The sequence below is a fragment of the Tenrec ecaudatus genome, chromosome 2 (assembly GCF_050624435.1).
Source record: "Tenrec ecaudatus isolate mTenEca1 chromosome 2, mTenEca1.hap1, whole genome shotgun sequence".
In the NCBI taxonomy this organism is placed as follows: domain Eukaryota; kingdom Metazoa; phylum Chordata; class Mammalia; order Afrosoricida; family Tenrecidae; genus Tenrec; species Tenrec ecaudatus.
In genome coordinates, this window is record NC_134531.1 from 198,689,413 (window position 1) to 198,710,723 (window position 21,311).

Sequence of the window (21,311 nt, forward strand, 5' to 3'; positions counted from 1 at the left end):
CTAGTGGTGTTGGCCCTATGAAGGATCCATTATTCTTATATGATTAACCTCTGAGGTTTGTTACTGACATTATATGGTGAATGGGAAAATTGTTGACCACATTTGATCAATAATTTTCAAATCATATCCATATTATGCTTTGCTTTTAATTTTGACAATTTTCATTTTTTTAAATTGAAATAATTGTAAAAGGAGCCAATGAGAGTACTCAGAAATGTGGGGAATATGTAGAAGACACAGGAATATGTTAGTTGTCATGACCAGTGGCACAGGATCTGACGTGGGAGGAGAGATTGGGGGTTGGGGCAAAGGATCAGGAATGGAGCAGCGTTGCTGGTGTAGAAGGGAGAAAGGGGCACCACTATGTTGTATTGTCCCAACTTCAGGAAACACTTTTAGACTCTGGATACTCCTACTTACCCCGAATCCCTGAAAATCTGCTTCTGACCCTAGGGACTCGATCATTTACTCTCTATATCTTTTTCTTCCACTGACAGATTCTCCAATAGAAGAGATGATCAAGACATAACATCAAACAATTACACTTATGAATGCACAATCTTTGCCCACCCTATTCCTCCTCTTTCACAATTCTTGGTAGAAGCAGAATCTTTGATTCCTCTCTTCTTCCTCCTCTCTCACACTCAAGGAAGGGCACCTGACCATACAAAAGGAAAGAACTAGAGAAAGCACAAGAAGAAGTATAGGAAACAAAGCTTCTCATATTCCTGGGAGGTGAGGGCAGGGATTATAGAGAGCAGAGGTGGAGAGGGGAATAGCAACTCCTGTTCTCTGCCACCTTTGCCCACAATCCTTGAGACTTCAATACAACACAGGGGACAAATTTTTGGTTCAAGATCAATAGGAACAAAGGAAGAAACAGGAGAACAATTATTAAAACCTAGTTAATTCCCTAAGAAGACATATTTTCTATCGCCTTTACTACTGGAAGCTCCTTAGTTAGTGGAGAAGGAGAGAGAAATTCAAAGGAAGAGGTGGCACTAAAGCAGAGGTTACTGGGGGATATTCCTCCACTCACATCCCCTACCAATTTGGACCTTAACAGGGCAGGGAGGGCAGTCCTTTCCAGCTCAAACACACCCTGAGGCTCCTGTGGGTACCTGCACAGCTATGGAGGGGCTGCCTCCAGAGAACAGGTCTCACCTGGACCTTTGTTGCACAGCTCACAGACATGGTGAGAGTCGTGGTTATGCACCTTCACCTGGACTGAAAGATAAGCTGAGCTCTGTACCTTGTCACCCCTGTGACATGGCACCTTCTCCTCTTGTCTTACCCTTTGTCCCTGGAGTCAATCCTTTCTGATTAACGCAGACTCACCACTCTCCTGTTTGAATGGGCTTCATATGGGTGATGTAGAGGCTTACTTTGAGATGATCTGGCTGAGGATACAGGGGAAGGAGATTAAGTTTGGGTCCCTAGCGGAAATGGGCACCACAAAGGTTCCAGTTTAGCTTCTTCCAAAAGTTCCGTTCATTTTCTCAAAAAGCAAGTGGCCCAAAGTCCTCTTGAGGCATTATTTTCACTATTTAAAATCATCACTTCCTTTTGATATTATTGATATCAAAGCAGCTTGTCGAATATTAACTGACAAAACATAATACTTTAAAACTAAAATAGCATTAGGAAATGTTCGTATTATATAGTATTTACCAAAAAATGCAGCTCTTTATATATGGAAATTTCTTTAAATATAATCAACAAAAATTATTTATATTTATTATCTTATAGATTATGTACCTAGTAACAGGAAAACAACAATATTACATAATATAATGACATTAAAATAAGTTTAAAGCTAAGGTTCAGTAGACCAGTGATCATGGACATGGCACTGTACAAGGCAGCATTTGTGTCTGTTATGTAACGTGCTGCATCCGTCTGAGCTGACATGCTGGCAGCTGCAGGAACTGCAGAAGTAGATGCAGCAAAAATCACCCTCTGTTATGCTGATCCACAAATGGAACCTTCATTGGAGCATTGATTTCGAAATTAAGGTTGTACAAAATGTCGTCCCATTTGTGGATAAAATAAATAGAAATGAAAAGAGCTGTAGCTGTACAGAGAATGTTCAGTGCAGACATGACACCATTTACACCCAATGGCTTCCAGGAGCATAGACCTTTGACTGTCGGTAGAACCGATGTATCAGATGTGAAGACATACGAAGTAATTCTTAGACTCAAAATTCAAAGTCATGTTTGTATCATGTTGCCAAAGGAAAGAAATAAAAGTGGAACAGATTTAGTTGTAGGATGTACTCCACCAAAAATTTAAAAATAATTATCATGCCATTATGAAGACAGCATAAGGAAGAGTCTTACATTAATGGCTCTTGGTATGGGTGCCATGAAGTTGGTTTTAACTCAAAGCAACTCTACATCCAACAAGACAACGGCACCCGGTCCTGAGCCCGTGCAATCCTCACAACTGGTCTTAGGTCGGAGCTCATTGTTGCAGCCACTGTGTCAGTCCATCTGGCCTAGGGGCTTCCTCTCTCTCACTGCCCCTCTACTTTACCAAGCCTGGTGTTCTTTTCCAGGGACTGGTCTCTTTGGATGGTATATTCATAACACATTACATCATTTGTAATACTTGGTATCACAAATTTGAACATCTTGTCAAAGAGATCAGTTCCTGGAGAAAGACTTCATTCATAGCAAAGTAGAGACATATTAAAAAAAATAAGATTTCCATCAACATGATGGATTGACAAAGGACTACTAGAGGCGCAAGTGTGTGAACCATCGTGAGAATGGCAAGGGACAAGGCAGCGTTTCATTCTGTTCTGCATGGTGTCTCCACAGATGAGAACTGACTCAATGACCCTGAACAACAACAAAATAGGATGACTGTGAGTAATTGACTCATTGACAGCAAGTTTTGTTTATGTGGTTGGATGCTAAACGCATTTAAAAAACAATAAACCTAACAACAACAACAAAATAGTTCTGGCTTGTGTGTTACTGGAAATTTTGCCACTGGTTTTCAAATGTCAATATTAGCAGAACCTTATGATGGACAGGTTTCAGTGGGGCTTCTATAATTAAACCATATATGAATAAAAGCATAATGATCAACTTATGAAAATTAGTTAATGAAAATGTCATATTTACCAATCAAATATTATTTGATATTATTTTGGACACATCATCAAAGAAATGAATCACTCATTAGAGGAGAACTTCATATTGGTGATGTAGAGGCTCACTGAGGAGAATGGAGAACCCCAATGAGATAGATTGATACACCACCCAAAATGATGGATTTGTACATGCCATTCAGGGTGAGGACATTATAGTAGCAGGCAACATTTGGGTCTAAACTGTGTCCTTTACTGCCTGAGGAATGAAAATGTCTACATCAAAATGAACTTCATTGTGCACAGCACTCCAGTTCTTCTACCTCAGATGATCAAAATTGTAACCCAGTAAGTAAATTAATTGTTTGCATCATGAAACATATGTAATGCAATATATGTGATCCGCATTTTGTTCAATTTAGTAGATGATAGCTTATCAAGATTCACCTTATGTTATTCATCTTAAAAGCTCACATATATACATTTATGAATTTTTCCAAATGTGAAGTAGTTCCCTACATTAAAATATACTTTTATTACAGTTCCAAAACCTTAAAAATATTTTCCCAAAGTTACTTCTTCTGAGGGTGTGGTAATGGAATGCTCTTGCTTAATGTAATGAGCTAATAAATTAGGCTTTTGATCATCAGCATTTTTCTTTTTGTCTCTATGGGATAAATTAATAATGTGTAACAAATATAATAGAAAATTATGAATCACAATACTATGCAATTATTTTGTAGCGAAAGTACATACAGCAAGAAAGGTAATAATTATCATTATTTTTATTTGTACAAATTTATTCAATAAACAATATGACAAAGAAACCTGTGATAGGTGATCCACTTCCACAAAAGGAAAATTCAACTATTTTTCAATAATATCATGCTTTTCACCTTACAAAAACTCTGTGAATCCCTGACATTGCAAAACATATACAATGAGAAAATCACTAATTCTCCAACTTGGATACAAAGCACAGCGACAAAAGGTGGAAAGAGTTCCACAAAGAGGCAGGGAAAGAATAATTCTGCATGGTTTCAAATCATGGAAGTTGTTTGCCAGCATTGTATTCTCTCCCCATAGTATTTAAACTGCATGCTGAACATATAATTTAAGAAGTTGTACTATGTGCATGAGAAAATGACATTGCAGGGAGCTTTATTAACAACCTGTGATATATAGCTGGTTAACAAAGAAGAGAACATAAGCCTTTACGAATGAAGAGCACAAACTGAAGATTTCATGAACAAAGGTTTGCAAGAGCACAATGCAGTGCTCTGGAATTCCCATGCTTCCTACAGGTATGCATACTTTGTTATGATGCACAGTCAAATGTCTTTGCAATGTCAATAAAGCACAGCTAAACATCTTCTGGTATTCTCTGCTTTCAGCAATGATTACCCTTGACTCCAATTATACATGATTTGCTTTGGTCCACAGTATAATGTATGTATCCTCAATAAACAAGAAGGATGCATCTTTGTGATAATCTCTAAATTCAGCCCAAATCAAATACAGCTTAAATTTCTTGGAGTTATTGTCAATGTATTGCTGCAACCATTTTCAAGTTACCTTTTAAAAATTATGTGTCCATTATAATTGATAATGTTTTATTATTTCCATATTCTGTTGAATGACCTTTAATAGGAATCAGCACAATTGTGGATTTCTTCCAGGTGTTTAGTCAGCTACCTGTGTACTAAATTTCTTGGCATACATAATTTAGGCCTCCCAGCATTTACTCTTTTGTTAACAGGGCAGACAAACAAAATTGCAGTTGTTGAAATAAGTTAAGAATGGTTTGAAATTGGAACATGCATTTTACTATAGGCCTAATATAGTACATTAAAAATGAAATTCATCACAACATAAATGGTTTATGTAATGTATTCTGAAAATGTTAGTAATTCCAGAAATATGTCACTTGCATGAAAGTATCTACTGAGAATTGTTGAAAAATCATTACATTTTAACACTAGTGTTCTACGGAGGGTCTCCTTCCTTCAGAGGACTCACCCTCTCAGATTTACTGTTTTCCCGCTTAGATGGGAGATGGCACCAGAAAAGTTGCTACTAAAATTGCATTTATGCCTATCCCCACACATTACATATTAAGATAGAATAGATGTAGTGGCAAGGTCACCTTCCTGTGAGGTAATAATTCACATGACCTTATATATAAAGGAGATGAAAGACTACAAAAAAATTCACATGAGATAATATAATGTTTTTTTAACTTAGATCATATGGTATTTAGATTCCAATTTTTTTGAAGATGGGACATAGAATGGAAATATACGCATGAGTTCATATAGGTTTATATTGTGGCCAATATATGCATGGATGTGTTGGGGCAAAAAGGGGAAGATTTGCGAAAACTTCTTCAAACATAACAGCAATGAGTCGCTGGTCATGGGGAATAAGGACCATACTTTTGAGGGACACCAAGATCAATTGGCACAACACAGTTCATAAGCAGTGTCCTACATCCTGATTTTAAAAACCGTGATTATTGGAGTCTTAAAAGTTCATGAGCAGTCATATAAGACAACTACTATTGTCTTCATATCCAGTGTGAGGAATGTTGTAAACTAAAAGTACCATGGAAGTGATTAGTCCAATGAACTAATTGTCTATTGAAGTATCCATTTCCACAACCTAAGATTAGAAAAATTAAATAGTACCTGGCACTCATGACCAACTTCTCTGACACATATCAAATTAGAAGGTCTGGGATAAAGTCGGAAAAAATGTGAACTAGAACTTAGAATCCTAAGAGGCCAGGTTTACTGGTCAGATGGAGACTGGTAGGATCTCCACGAGGTACTTCCAGGTCTGAAAGTAACCTGACCATCATGCTAGAATAAGCAACCATTTGAGATAAAAATTTACTCAAATTCAAAATTCAGAAGATTAGGAAGGAAGAACAAATGGAAATTGGAAATACAAAAGAAATTGGAAATACAAAGAGGAATAAGGATAAACAATGGTATATTGAAGGAATTAAATGGTTAATGGAATCAGAATATTTATGTTACATGCAAAATTATGATTTGCTCAGAAACATTCACAAAGTTTAGGAGACCAGAAATTCACTCTAGAAAGCTTTCTGTCCCTGTTGGCACCAGATGAAGTTTCCTCTACATTCACATATGTGAAATCACAAAACAAATTTCATCCTGACTTAAAGGAATTAACAATGTAATCCATTTTGTTCCTTGAATCATACGTGAATCTACGTGCATACACACAAAAGCAGTATAATTTTACAATATACTTTATTTTGTTTAATCTACATTTTAATTAATTAAAAATAAAAATTGTATTTATCATTAAATGAGGTAAGTATATTGTGGAGGGGAATTTTACCCTTTCATATAGATGTAAATACCAAACATTTGTTAAATGAATAATCAGCTGGTAGTGTACTGCCAACCAAGACAACATAAGAGCTGTGTGCTTGTATGTATACACAGCATACTTATATAATATATAGAAAATAAATTACATATATGTGTAGACATAATATATGAATATTTCAATATATATACTCAATCATAAATTCCTGCTGGTAGGAAAAATTGTTGATTTTATAATAAATAATATCTAAAATATACATTAACAAAATAATGTTTTCCTCTTTTAAACATAAAATATGACTATTTTTGATCATTGTGTAAGCAATAGATTATGAGGCATCTGTCACTTGGCATTACATTCAATTTTATGTCTTATGTGAGCAAGTTATTTGGTGACATAAGTCGGCTCGATGATTACAGACTTGAGATCCTTTTACACATTGTTAAGAATTATCTAAAAACTCTCACCCTGTGGTTGTGACATTTGAAACCAAAGCAGGTACCGTTTAATCACCGTTTTTGAAATCAGGATGTAGGACACTGCTGATGAGCTGTGTGGTGCCAATTGATCTAACTTTATAAATAAAAATTAAAACAGAAGTCACTGTTAGAAAGTCCATTCTGACTTATAACAACCCTATAGAACAGAGTAGAACTGCTCTGCGGGGTTCCAGACTGTGCATCTTTAAGGGAGTAGAAGGCCTCAGCTTTCTCCAGAGGAGTGGCTGGTGGCTTCTAAGTGCTGCCTTGTGGTTAGCAGCCCAGTGCATGCCTACCGCACCACTGGGTCCCTATAAATAAAGAAGGGCAGCAAAAAAATTAGCATAGTGTTAAATTGCTATGAATCACTTCGTTTTTCTTAAAATGAATATAAAAATACTCTGTTCCATCCCACATCTATCGTTTGCTCCCCAAATCCCCTCACCTACTCCATCACTCCCCATTCTTTACCCTATAAACTGTTGCCTCAGGAATTGTCTCTATGCATCCACTCCTTCTGTCCTAGCAGGATCTTTGCATCTTCTATGTACCATGGCACTGACATCTGAACTAAGCCGCCTTCTGCTCATCGGCAGCAAGTTATTCATTAGACACTGTCTACGTGGTAATAGGCACTGGAAGCTTCTCAGACATAACCTATGGGTAAATCATATGACTACTCATGGACAACTTCCTAATTCTGCATGAATGTGGATGACAAGTGGCAAAGGGCAAAGGCAGTAATACCGTTTACTGTAGTTAGCAAGTAGCCGGCTACTTTTAAGGTCTGCGTTTGCAGCTTTCTTCTGATTGGCTTTGGGGATAAGAATGGTAGTTATTCAGAGACTTGCAGCATGTGTCCTTGAAGCGGCAGTCAGGGATGAGCTGCATAGTGGATGTACAGTACTAGTCAGAAGCTCTTTAAGATGACTTAATTTCTATCCCGCTATGAATGGCTTTTGCTCCTACTTCTCTCCTATTTTCTTTTACTTTCCTCTTGTTCAACTATCATATTCAACCTTCATCTGAGTTTCAGTATTTCCTCTCAGTTACATTGCACTTGATCAAGCCCTACCAGGCATCCTATTTCCTCCTTGCCATCAACTTTAGATCATTGTTGTTCCCTTGTCCCTGGTTTGTTAACACCCACTTTCTTTTGCCTGTCTCCACCTCCCCCAAGTCCCCCTGTAATGGCCCGTCCTGTTTTTTTCTCCTCGGCCTATGTATCCAGCCTCCTATCATGACAGACATGCAGAGACAACAATACGCACAAAAGCAAGACAAAGGGTAAAAAATAACAGAACAAAACAAACCCACAATAACAACAACAAAAACCAACGACTAAATAAAAGCCAACAAGTAGTTCCAGGTCTGTTTGTCAACCGTTAGGAGTCTTTTCCTGTCAAGTACGATCTGGTGCCATGCTCTAGCCCCAAAGTCTATTTTGGTATTTCCAGTGACTTCATTGCTTTGCTTCCCTTTTTGCTGTTTTGAATGCACCTGAGTGTTTTGCCCCAGCGTGGTGGGGTCCGATTGGGCAAAATCCCTGCACTGTGCCTCCAGTGTTGTCCCTTGTAGTGCTCATGAGTCATTGAGGGACTTCATGTCTGTGTGTTTTGGTTGGGCGGCCCTTTGGTCCTCTCTGTGCATTGTCTGCTCTGAGCAGGAATGTCATCCTGGGGCTTGGTGGGCACAGATATGTTCCATTGTCTCTCCTTCCCACTTGATTTTCCTCCTGTGTGCTCTGATCAGACATGACCCTCTCCCTGAGCTGTAGCTTCAGTGCTGTCCTCTGAATTGAATTCTACAGGGGTGAGCAAGGGTGTCCACATGGTTGGGATTGGGGGCGGCAGGGGGACCTCTCTATTGGTTCCCTGCTTCATGCAGGTACGTTGCATTCACATCTTGGCCCACTGTTCAAAGACTGGTCCCTCTCTCTCTCTCCTGTGACGACATAAACAACAGTCTCCCCTTGGGTGGGTTAGTGCCCAGTTCCCCGTTACCCATGTTGTTGTGTCTTTCTTTTCCCCTCTTGATATTTCCCTGCCCTGGGTATCTCTGGTTTGGGTCTGGCCCTGCCATAGTACCTGAACCTCACCCTAGGCATGTATGTATGCCGTAGCTTTTCCCCTCTGTCCCTTTTACATTTTCAAGCTTACCTCAGTGGCCTCATGTTGTACTTGTCCTTTTGTGCTTGGCTTATTTCAATTAGCATAATTTCCTCCAATTCTTCCCATGCTGTGATGTGCTTAATGTATTCATCACTGCTTTTTAGGGATGCATAGTACTGCATTGTATGTATGTACCAGTTTTTAATCCATTCGTCCATTGATGAAAAGTTGATATATTTATATAGAACGAGAGAGAAATAGATTTACATACATATATTTATATGTTAAGTATTAAGATAGCAATCAGACTTTGGGCCTCTACTCAAATACTCCTTCAACACGAGGATCATTTTGTTCTAAAAACCAGGCATTCCATGATGCTCAGCTTCCTGACAAGATCACTGAAGACAAAGTGGGTGCATAAACAAATGTGGTGAAGATAGCTCATGGTGCCTGGCTATCAAAATATTCTGAGTGCATTAGTATTCGAACTAATGGCTATAACTTACCTTCTAACATTTTGTTCTCAGATACAAGTCTCCAATAACTGAATTTCCAAAGCATGTTACTAATTGATATTGTTAAAGAAATATATCTGGATATTTTATGTATTGCTTTTAAAATATATTTACATAAAAATTCACCTTCAAAAATTTTATAGCTCTATGAGTTTTACACGCTACTGGCATGATTTAACCACATTCACAATGTAGATAAACAGGAGAGTTATACCCCCCAAATTTTCTTGTAATGCATATTTGTTGCCATTCTCTTCCTTAATTACAATCTCTAGTTTTCTTTAACATACTACTTATACAATATGTCATCTTTGAGATTAGCTTCTTTCACTTAATAACATGTAACAAGACAATCACACATGTTGATCTGTATGGTCTTGCATTTGTTACTTCATTACTGACTTATTTGACTATTGTTTGTTTAATTGAGATGAAATTATTTGCTACTAAAGGCTCCAAGTAGATTTCAATTTTACGTTGTCTCATCTTTTCTATAAGCCATTAAAACCACTATTTGACTCTGAGTGATTAGGGAAATGTTTGCAGGGATTATTATTATTTTGAGTTTTATTTAAAGCATAGTATATACATATTTAAAGAGTCAATATCAAAACATAGAATTTACAACAATATTCTCTCAAGCCCTCCATATGTGTGTTTTTTAGTTTGTTTGATTTTAGCTTATTAATTCTTAATTACATAAATACAGTGTGGTCATTTCATGAGATAGATGTTGGGGGTGATCAGCTTTGTAAAAGCAATACCATAAAAAGAATACAAATTCATTGATAATTTAAAGATGTATATGTGAAACTAAAAACATGCCTACAACAATCTAATTAGATATAGGCACTCTAGATCGAAATAATATGGTGTGATTAAAAGCCCACTCAATACAAAACCTGACAATATATATTACCACAAAATTTTGGCATTTTCCAAAATATATAATACAGATCAAAACTATGTAGAGTGACCTTAAATTTTAGGAAGTTTTTAGATTTATTAAAAACTGAGTAAATAGTGAGTTTCCCTTTCAACCCTTTCCCCATGAACAGCTTCCTCTGTTATTAACAACTTGCCTTTACTGTGGTACATGTGTTATAATTGGTGAACCATTATTGACAGATTTTTATTAACTAAAGTCACTCAGATATCATGGTTCAATTATTGTTAAATCGAGGGCTTTTGAAAGTGCATACTATCATGTATCTACCATTACAATAGCCAGATTACAAAAAAAGAATATTTTCATTGCACTAAAACATTTCCTATAGTAACTATTCACCCCTTTTCTTCTCTTTCAGAACTCCCGGGATATCACTGCATTTTCTTTCTTTCTACTCTTTCTTTTAACCAGATTGTCCTGCAGTCAGGATCATACAACATGTAGCCTTTCAAGTTGGTTTCTTTCACTTAGCAATAGGCAATTCAGGTTATTGTGCTTTTGTTTGTGAATTCATAATTAAGTCTTCATGATTCTGAAATAAAATTGTATATCATACATAAACCTAATTTTGTTCATCTGTTGATCTTTTGAAAAATATCATGATTACCTCTAATTTGGAGCAAACCTGAATAAAGTTATGAAGGAAAAATATACATGATGATGATGAAAAATGAATAAAGTTTAAATAAATATTTGTTGAAATGTTTTATGCTGTTACTTGCTCTTAAAATGATTGATTAAATATCTGGATCTGATTGCATTCTAGAATGTATGATAAAGTATATTAACTTTATACCATCAAACATTTTACAAAAGCAATGAATGAATAATTCATTTCCTCCAAAAAAGAATGACAGCTTCAGGTGCTCTGTATCCTTGACATCTTGGTGTTATCGGTGATAGTCATTTAGTCATTGCCAGAATGCCAGAATGCTCATTAGAGACAACAAGTGTATAATCAAATCAGCAATAGGATCCTAGACGTTTCCTTCCCGGACTGTACTTACACTCCGCGAAAATTCACTCTAAGACTAAACGAACTATTAGAAGAACGGAGATTTTTGTGCATGTTTAAGTCATTATCTCAATCTTCATCATTATTAAAGGTCAGATATATTAATATGTCTTGATACATAATGTTTGGGTTCATACTTAAATTCCTGTTCCCTGTCCATGAAAAGCCAATTACCTTCTGAAATCCCTCCCTGGGAACTGGCTATCTTTGAATGCCAAGGGATGCACTCCCAGGGGTTTCTCTAGTGCCATCAGCCTCCGCACGGTCTTCGATGCATCTGAAAAACAAACGCACTGGTTATAAAACAGAAAGATTCCTGTCAGGTTCCCAGTCATTTGGAGAAATATGCTTACTCATTTTTGTCTTCACTTAAAAGACTGCAGCATTACCTGGAATCCTGGATTATTTCTCCAACACATAAAATAACATCTTGTGAGTATTTGCTCTTATTGGCTAATTTTTTCTCACCTTCCTCATAGTTATTACTTAAGTAGCTGATTTCATTTACTTTTTGTACAGTTGACTGTTTTATACAGAAACACTTTAACTGAGATTAAAATAGAAAACATATGAAATATACTCACATGCATGCACTAATTTTTTATTAGATCTATCTTAAAACAACTCCAATTATTGTAGTAGAATTCATACATTTTTAGAAAAGCTCAGAGGAGTGGGAAACAGCCTTTAACCTTGCTGATGCTAGAAACAGGTAGGTGAAGAAATAGTTTGTGTACAACCTGCATCTTCAATGCTTAGCTAGTTTAAATTTATATTGCATACTTATTCAAATATATTTTCTTTCACCAAAATTACTTGCTATTGCTGATATTTGCTAATGTTATTTTAAAATATTTTTATATGCTAAGCATTCAATTTTATATTTTCTTTGTACAGAGTGACTCAATGATAACCTGACATGCATGCAAATTTTATACAAACAGTTCCTTTTAATTAAGCTATAATTTTTGTACTCTCTGATATCATATTATTGGCTATACAAAAGCAATTGTTCATAATTATAACTACAGAGATGTCATTCAGCCTGCTTCCAGCCCATTATCTGCATATAATTAATCTCACAATATTTTGGAAATTTGAGGAAATTATAAATAGATTAAAATTTATTATATGTGTTTAACTGAAAAGTATATCAGTTTACAAAATATATATTACATTTGGGGATTTGAAAGACTATTCTCCCATTTGTTCTAGAATGTCAATGAACAGCTTGATTTTATATTTGAAGAGATGAGGAAATCATATAATTTGCTATATCCAAGGAAAAATCCTTCAGTACCTGATACACACCAACTACCTACAAATAGGCAGCTAAAAAATATTTTAAGCATTTCAAACTCTACTCATACCATCTCAGGATATTTCATATTGTCATGTTTATTTTAAAAACATGATTTCACTTGAAAAAGAGGGTACTTTGCTTAATTTACCTTTGGTTTACTTATTAGAGTTCAGTCCATACTATTGATATGCTTCACTGTCGCTGCAACAATGTATGAAAGCTAGGATGTGAGGATGGCGTGGGACCAGGCAATATTAGTTCTGTTGTGCTTAGGGTCCCTGTGGATCACAGCCAATTAAAGGGCACTTAACAACAACAATGGCTATGGGTACTCAGTGCATTGGGACCCAGAAGGTCAGCATTGAGAAACCACCAGACGTTCCATGGGAGAAAGGTGGGAATTTCTACTCCCGTAAAGAGTTACAGTCTCAACAGTCACGGGAATTCTACACTGCCCTGTAGGGTTGCTAAGAGTGGGCATTGCCGCAGGGCCGAGACTTTGAGGGGTTTTTATAGTTTATAGCTATAGAGTGAAATAAATGTTTAGTGCTAAAAGAAACACATGATAAAACCTTTTGTCAATCACTATTAATTCTTGTTGACTTTTCTTCAACATAGCCACATTTTGAGTTTTCCTTTTATTTGAAATATTTTACAAATATAACTTTAACATGTGTCGTTAAATGTTTATACATAATGGTACTATGGTTTTCAAATGTTTCTGTAACTACATAGAAAATAAATGACAGAATACAAAACATATGTTTCCCTGAGGGTCATGAAATTCAACTCAACTAGGGAGTCATATGAAATTCATGTTGGAAACCTAAAATTTCTTGATGTTTATGAAAGTTTTTCACTGTATGTTCAAAATATTAAAGCTTGTTTCATTTCTATAATATGGTAGTTTAAGTCTCTCATTGACTTTAATGGGAGTAATGTTAACCAATTATTAGTAATATCTCAATTGTCAAACAAAATTGGCATAAATGTGGTACCAATTATTATTTAGTAATCATATTCAAACAAATTGATTTTACAGTCCTACTAATAAATACTCAATCAGCAGGATTATATAAAACAACAAAAAAGAGCAATAGAAATGTAGTATAAAATTAAAAGGAACTTATTAAAGTTTCCATAACTCACCCTGCTGGGCGACAGGAGAGCTGTTACTATCTGAAGTCCTGGTGGAGAAAGAGCAGCATGTGATCATCTGTCATTTGAGAAGACAACTCTGACTACAACTGAGTGCTCTTCCATGCACATCTTCATAGATTAATAGACTAATTTTAGGTCTTCTTATAGTATTGTTCTTTCATTTTAATTTGTTTATATAATTTTCTATGGTGCATAGCAACATTGAGAATTGCATGTTAGACATGTGAATAATATAAGCTATATATGGTAGCCTAAATAAATAAAATATGGTGTAATTATGATTCTCTTTCTTAATTATGGTATCTAGATTAAATAAGAATAAAAATTACCCTTTAAAATGTAATAAAATATTTGACAAAAGAACAGATAGAGAAAATAAAATGTCTAAATAAAACCATAGCATCTTAGCTGTTAATATGAACAAATATATATGGCCAATAGAAAAAAGACTATCAGATAGGATAATTCTTCAGGGACTTTCCAAAGGAAATAAAATATTTTGTAGATAATGAAGGTGGAAATGACAATAAAATATTTTTTACTTCATACTAAGAAAATGAAATAACACTAATGATAAAAAATCAGAAGTTCAGATAAAACTGATATGGGTTGTATTTTGGACAACATCTAATTATGTACTACATGTATCCTAATAAACATACATAGAAATTACCTATATAATATAATAAATCTTCTGGAAATTTTTGATCTTTGACTCCCAATATTACAAAAAAAAGTGGTAAAAATGAAGCACAACTTATTTTCCTGCCACTCAGAATTAATTACACTAGGAGAATTTTATATTAAGAATTTATACTAAAGGAACATGACTTAATATTATGGAATTATATGCAAAAATGGCAGATATAGGAAATATAATTGTTAAATGGAAAGAAATGCATGTTCTTACTATATTTCTTTCCTCCTTTGATATTCTTTTCCCCTTTTTTTAGCAATTATTTATATGTGCTTCTCAAAATTTCAAAGAAACTATACTAAAATGCCTAATTCTACCAGAGTAACTGAATTTCTCCTTACAAGATTTTCTGAAGTGTGGGAGTTGAGAGTCGTGCACACAATGTTATTTTTACTAATGTACTTGGCGACTATCACAGGGAATCTTCTCATTGTCACAGTAATCACTGTTGACCAAAGACTTCATACCCCCATGTATTTCTTTATCCTGAATCTGTCTGTCTGGGACATGTGTTACATTTCTGTGACTGTACCCAAAGCGTGTGTCATCTTCCTGCTAAACAACAGGGTGATTTCCATAGTTGGATGTGCAGCTCAGGTTTTCCTCGTGGTGTTATGTGCTTATGCAGAGTTGCTGCTGCTCACCATCATGGCCCGTGACCGCTACGTGGCCATCTGCCAGCCCCTCCACTATCATGTGATCATGACCCCTCATGTCTGTGTCCAAATGACGCTGGCCTCTGTGCTCAGTGGTCTGGTCTACGCAGGTGTGCACACTGGGAACACATTCCATTTGTCCTTCTGTCATTCTAATATAGTTAATCAGTTTTTCTGTGATATCCCCTCCCTGCTGAAACTCTCCTGCTCTGACACCTTAGCCAATGAAATTGTAATTTTTGCCTCCGCAATGATAGTAGGGGGTGGCTGCTTTTCCTTCATCATCATGTCTTATATTCACATATATTCTACGGTGTTCAAGTTTCCAACCAGAACAGAACGCAGAAAGGCTTTTTCCACCTGTATCCCGCACATTCTCATAGTCATAGTTTTCCTCGGCTCTGGCACTGCTGTGAATCTGAAGCCAACCTCCACCTCCCCTCTGATCCAGGACATGGTCTTTTCTGTGTTCTATTCTATAGTGCCTCCTTTCTTGAATCCTGTCATCTATAGTCTTAGAAACAAGCAGATAAAGGAGGCTCTAAGGCAATTTATGAGAACATACACTTTTTTTTCAAGAAAACAGTCATTAAGATCTGAAAATATTTCAAAGTTAATATTCTCTTAATTTCCTAGCTTTGGCTTAGATTGTAATCAACATTAACTGCACACACTTGGTTTTCTTTTTCCCTATTAACAATACACATTTCTTTACACCTAAGACTCCACTCCTACAAGCTGGCATCTCTTGCAAAAAGTGGATCTCCATACATTATCTTTTAAATGTAGCGTTCAATGGGCCTTGGTTGCTGAATGTTTACCTGAAAGACTGATAACCAAAAACTCTGTGTTATAAACTTACAATCACCCCATAAAAAGGGAAAAACTTGGTGATCTGATCCTGTGAACATCAGAGACTTGGACTCCTCCGCTAGCATCACTGAGAAAGAATTAACTTGATGACCATGGATATCAACAGAATTCAATAACAGATAAGCCACATTAGCTTCGTCTGACTTCCTTATATCATAAATTATACAACCTAGCATTTGTTATGGTTATAGGTGTCATGGAACCAATTTGGACTCAATCTCTTGTGAAAATGGAGAACTGCCTCAGTATGTATTCATGTGTGTATAATTTTCATGTCTGTAATTTTATTGAAGCAGCCTGCTAGATTTTTATCCTGCGGAGCTGCTGCGTGGGTTCAAACACTCAACATTGTTTGTTGTGCTCCTTTGTTCATCTGTCTGTTTGGGTTTTTTTTGCAATAAATGTTTTAGTAATTTAAACCTAAATGAATCCTAACATTATCATTAAAGAAATACTAAAAATTAGCAAAATGACATCTAAAACCTGACCATATTTTGAGTTTACAAGCTAGGCATGCTTTTTGTAAGAAAAATTAATTGTACCTTTCTATCCTTTCCATAAGTTTCAAAAGATAAATTTAAATTTTAAACAATTTTATTAAAAACATTGCTGTTATGTGAGGTCAAATGGTTTCTTATTCATGTTCTTATTATTGTTCTGTGCCATCAAGTTGGCTCCAGCCCAGAGTGACCCAGTGCACAATGGAATGACCACTGCACAGCTCTGTGCCATCTCAACATTCATCCCTAGTTCTGATCCCATTGACACAGCCACTGTGTCAATCCATCTCATTGAGCACCTTCCTCCTTTTGCTGTCCTCCCCCTTTACCAGACATGATGACTTTCTCCAGGGACTGATGTCGCCTGACAATATGTCGAAAGTATGTAAGGCGAGGTTTTGCCATCCTCGCTTCTAAGGGACCTTCTGCCTTACTTTTTCCAATAGAAATTGGTGAGTCTAAGGAAGATAGTAGAAGAATTGCAGCATTAGTAATCCTACATCTTCAGAATTGTTACTATGTTTCAACGTATTGTTGCATTCATTGTGCCAGTCATCTTTTTGAGGCTTCCTGCTTAGAATTTTATTCTGACAATATCTTTAATATTCTTTACCTAGACCATAATTCAAATGCACTAATTCTTTTTTGTCTTCCTTATGGCTTGTAAAGATTACATATGCATGTTGAAAAGTAATACATGTAATATTTAAATGATAGCTTTTAACCAGTACCTTGTTTAGAAAGGTATGGTTTAATATTATAGGTGAGAAGTTAATTAAACTTGGTCTGCCAAGAAAACAAATGAAGGTACACACTTCACTCTCTCTGTGCATACGTCCTTATTCCTCTTTTTAATAGTGATTCTGATGCATATTATTGAAATGTTGCAATGGTAAAATAACCAAAAATATATTATATATATATAGTTTGCTCATGTAAGGGGACCCATTATTCCTAAAATACCCTTTCAAATTTGTTATGCATATTATCTAGTAAATGGAAACATTGTTTACCATATTTGATCAAAAATTTGTAAATCATATCTGTATTATGTCTTGATTTTATGTTGGACATGCAAATAATAATCCTTTTTTACCTCGAAATTAACTGAAATTGGAACCAACAAAGAGACTAGTGGGAAGTGTGGGGAATATGTAGAAGACACGGGAATATGTTGGTTGACACGACCAGTGGCACAGCTTCTGACACGGGAGGTGAGATGAAGAAGGCCAACAGAGGCACAGGAACAAAGCTGGTGTGCAGGGGCAGAAGAGGGAAAGGTTGACCACTGCACTCTATTACCTCGCCCGCAGGAGAACCTTTAGACTCTGCACACTCCTAGTTAGCCTGACTCCTGAACAGTCTGAGTCTGGCCCTAGGGTTGCACATATCTACTCTCTTGTCAAACACACAAACTGAGGAGATGCTCAGGATCTCACTGGAAACCATGACACCTATGAATGTAATGCACAATCTTTGCTTTCCTATTCCTGCCATTCTCAAATCTTGTTAGGGGTAGAATCTGATTCTCTTCTTCCTCCTCCTAATTCCTGGGTTAGAAGAAAGGGAGAGAAAGAGTGAGAGTGACACAGAAAGTTTGTGAGAGAGAGAGAGAGAGAGAGAGAGAGAGAGAGAGAGAGAGAGAGAGAGAGAGAGACAGAGAAACTACCTAAAGAGACACAGCAGGCAACAGACAGGAAGGAACTAGAAATAGAACAGATGTAATTATTGAAAAATAGAACACATGTAATTATCAAATCCCTAGGAAGTCACACAGGGAGAATAGAGGGAAGCGGGGGGAAGGGAGCAGCACTGTATATCCTCTGTCATCCCTGCCCACCGTACTTGAGAGGGCAATACAACTCAAGGGACAAGTATGTTGGTGCGTGTCTGACGGGAAGGTTAATGAGACAGAATAAATCTTTAAAACCTAGTTCATCTGAGCACCAATTACATATGGAGGGTGAAGAGGCCAAAAGGATCAGAGATTTTGTCAAGATGAAACACAAAGACGGAGGGCTTGCTTTACAGATTTTAACCCCCAATATACAGCCCCAGTGGTCAAAACGTGGTCCTGGAACAATGGCAGATACTCTGACCAATGGAAAAGAACAGAAACTCCATAAATAAAACCATCAGCATATAGACAACTGATCTTCCACAAGGGCCCAAAAACTATCCTATGGGAGTGGATGCCTTCTTAACAAGCAGTGCTGCCAACAAAGGAGAACCACATGGAGATAAAGGAAATGCAACCCTGACCTCACCACATGCACAAGATCAAGGTGGATCACAGACCTAGAAGCAAAATCAAAAAATATGAGAACCATCAACGAAAATATCAGGACAAACATAAGAACCTTGGCGCAGGGAATACATACGCTAACTGCAATAGGGAAGGGTACATATACACAACTGAACCTGATATTGGTAGGTAGCATATATTAAGGATAAACACTGTTGTGCATCAAAAGACTCCAGCAGGAGAGTAAAAAGAGAGCACAAAGACTGGGAGAGGATTTTGAGCAATGACACAACAGACAAAGGGGTTCATACTAATATCTACAATATCTTCTTAGCCTGCAAAAGGAAGAAAACCGTTAACCCCTTGAGGAAGTGGACAAAATGCCTGAACAGAAATATAATAGGGAGGAGACTAGAATGGCTAATAAGCATATAAGGAAATGCTCCCTATTATTAACCATCTGAGAAATGCAAATTAAGCAACCTTATGATAGCACCTATCAGCCTTAAGAATAGCCCAAATCAGAAAATCAGAGAGCAACAATTGTTGGGATGTCGGGGGTGAGGGGGGTTATTTGATAAGATATGAACTCTCCTCCACTGCTGGTAGTTGTGTAGATTTGTACTGCTCTGTGGAAAGGGGTCTGGTGATATCTAAAGCAAATAGAAATTGTGTTTCCTTACAACCCAGCAATCAATATACTGGGCATCTATCTGAAAGAGGTAGATATGGAACAAGGCCAGTTGTCTGCTCTCCAATGTTTATTGTGGTGCAATGCACAATCACAAAGATTGCAAGCAGTGTAAATGCCCATCGATAGAGGAGTGCATTGGAAACTGCTGGCACATACGCACAGTGGAGTACTGGACATCACTAAGAGGCTCTGATGACTCATGGAGCACGTGGTCTCCTGGGAAGAACTGAAGGTAAATAGGCTAAGTGAAACTAGCCAATCACAAAAGCACAAGTACAACATGAGTCCTTGGAAGTAAGAATAATCAACACAGTAGGCATAGAAGAAAAGCCACCCATGTCACTCTCTATGGGTTGAGGAAAAGGCAATAGGACAGGGGACATAACAAATACAATGATGCAATGTCATTTCAACACAAAGAAGGTGAAAGGGTGTGGGTGGTGGTGGAGATAATTGGGTTGGGGGAATGAGGGAGATAACAGCACAGAAGGAGCAGGGCACTAATCCACCAAAGGAGAGGTTATTGTTTATTTGTCTACAGAAATGGGATGGAGCAACTCATGAACAGAGATGTCTGCAGGTCTCCAATCAAAGCCAAGTTGAATCTCTCCCTAGAAGTATGTGCTATAGAGGACGACACTAAACCTACAGGATGGGAGAGGAGCTGGCTGTCATGCCCACATAGAAGCAAACCAAGGAGGAGAAAGAGACAGTGTGGGACCAGGCCCCGCACTGGCACATCAAGCCCTGAGGACAGAGTCCCTGCAAGGAACTGCTAAGGCACAAAGAGCACTGTAAAGCCGACAACAGCTGAACACAGTATGTCCCCTCGCTGGAGCATACAGCAACAGAGAACAGTACTGGGGACACAAGGCAAGGAGGGAGTATGGTCTGACCAGCATCTCCCAGCCCCCATGACGCCATCCCTTCCCCCACGTGGGGCAAAGCAAGAGAAAACATAGCAGATCAGCAAGGAGAGCAAAGCAAAGACACAAAGTTCCCAAGGAGCCCCAAAAATAGACTTCAGGCTTGAAGGAACAGTTCTTAGAACACCCCACAGCCAGTAAGGGAGATTCATAGAGACAGAAAGGTCAGACAGACAGATCTGGAATTATTTATGCCATTTTTTTGCTATTTTTATTTTTTCAATCTTTTGTTTTCTCTCTCATTGTTGTTTTGCCTACCTGTATAAGATAGACATGGGAAGTTAGCCTGAGGAAAAGCAATGGGAACATCTGTTCTGCAGGTATTTGTGGGGAAGAGGATATAAGGGAAAAGTGAGGTGATCACCCAATGCCATAAACAGGGGGACAATTAGGAAATTAAATCCACAATGAGGAGATTATAGAGACCCTGGTGGTGTTGGAGCAACAGCAATGTAGCTGAGGGAATGACTAAGAGAAATAAGGGTGAGCATGATGGTGGAGCAAGAGGAACCTAAAAGGAAGCAGGAGAGCTCTAGGAGGCAAAGATCTATAGATAGATATAAACATAGGTGTGTACATATGTAAATATATTAATTCATAAAAATGAAGATGTTGGCCTATGAACATATATTAAAATGGCATTACATTGAGGATATGGACAGATTTGAGGCCTCTGCTCAAGCCCTTCCTTAATACAATAACGCTTTGTTCTACCAAACCT

At 37.1% G+C, this 21,311-nt stretch overlaps 1 protein-coding gene across 1 annotated transcript; it reads left to right on the forward strand.

Annotated features, from left to right (window-relative positions):
• Window positions 1-14,981: 14,981 nt before the first annotated feature.
• On the forward strand, window positions 14,982-15,980 carry LOC142440352 (olfactory receptor 14C36-like). Its single transcript, XM_075542813.1, has one exon. The coding sequence runs from the start codon at window positions 15,000-15,002 to the stop codon at window positions 15,978-15,980; it is 981 nt and encodes a 326-aa protein (XP_075398928.1). The 5' UTR covers window positions 14,982-14,999.
• The last annotated feature ends 5,331 nt before the right edge of the window (window positions 15,981-21,311 follow it).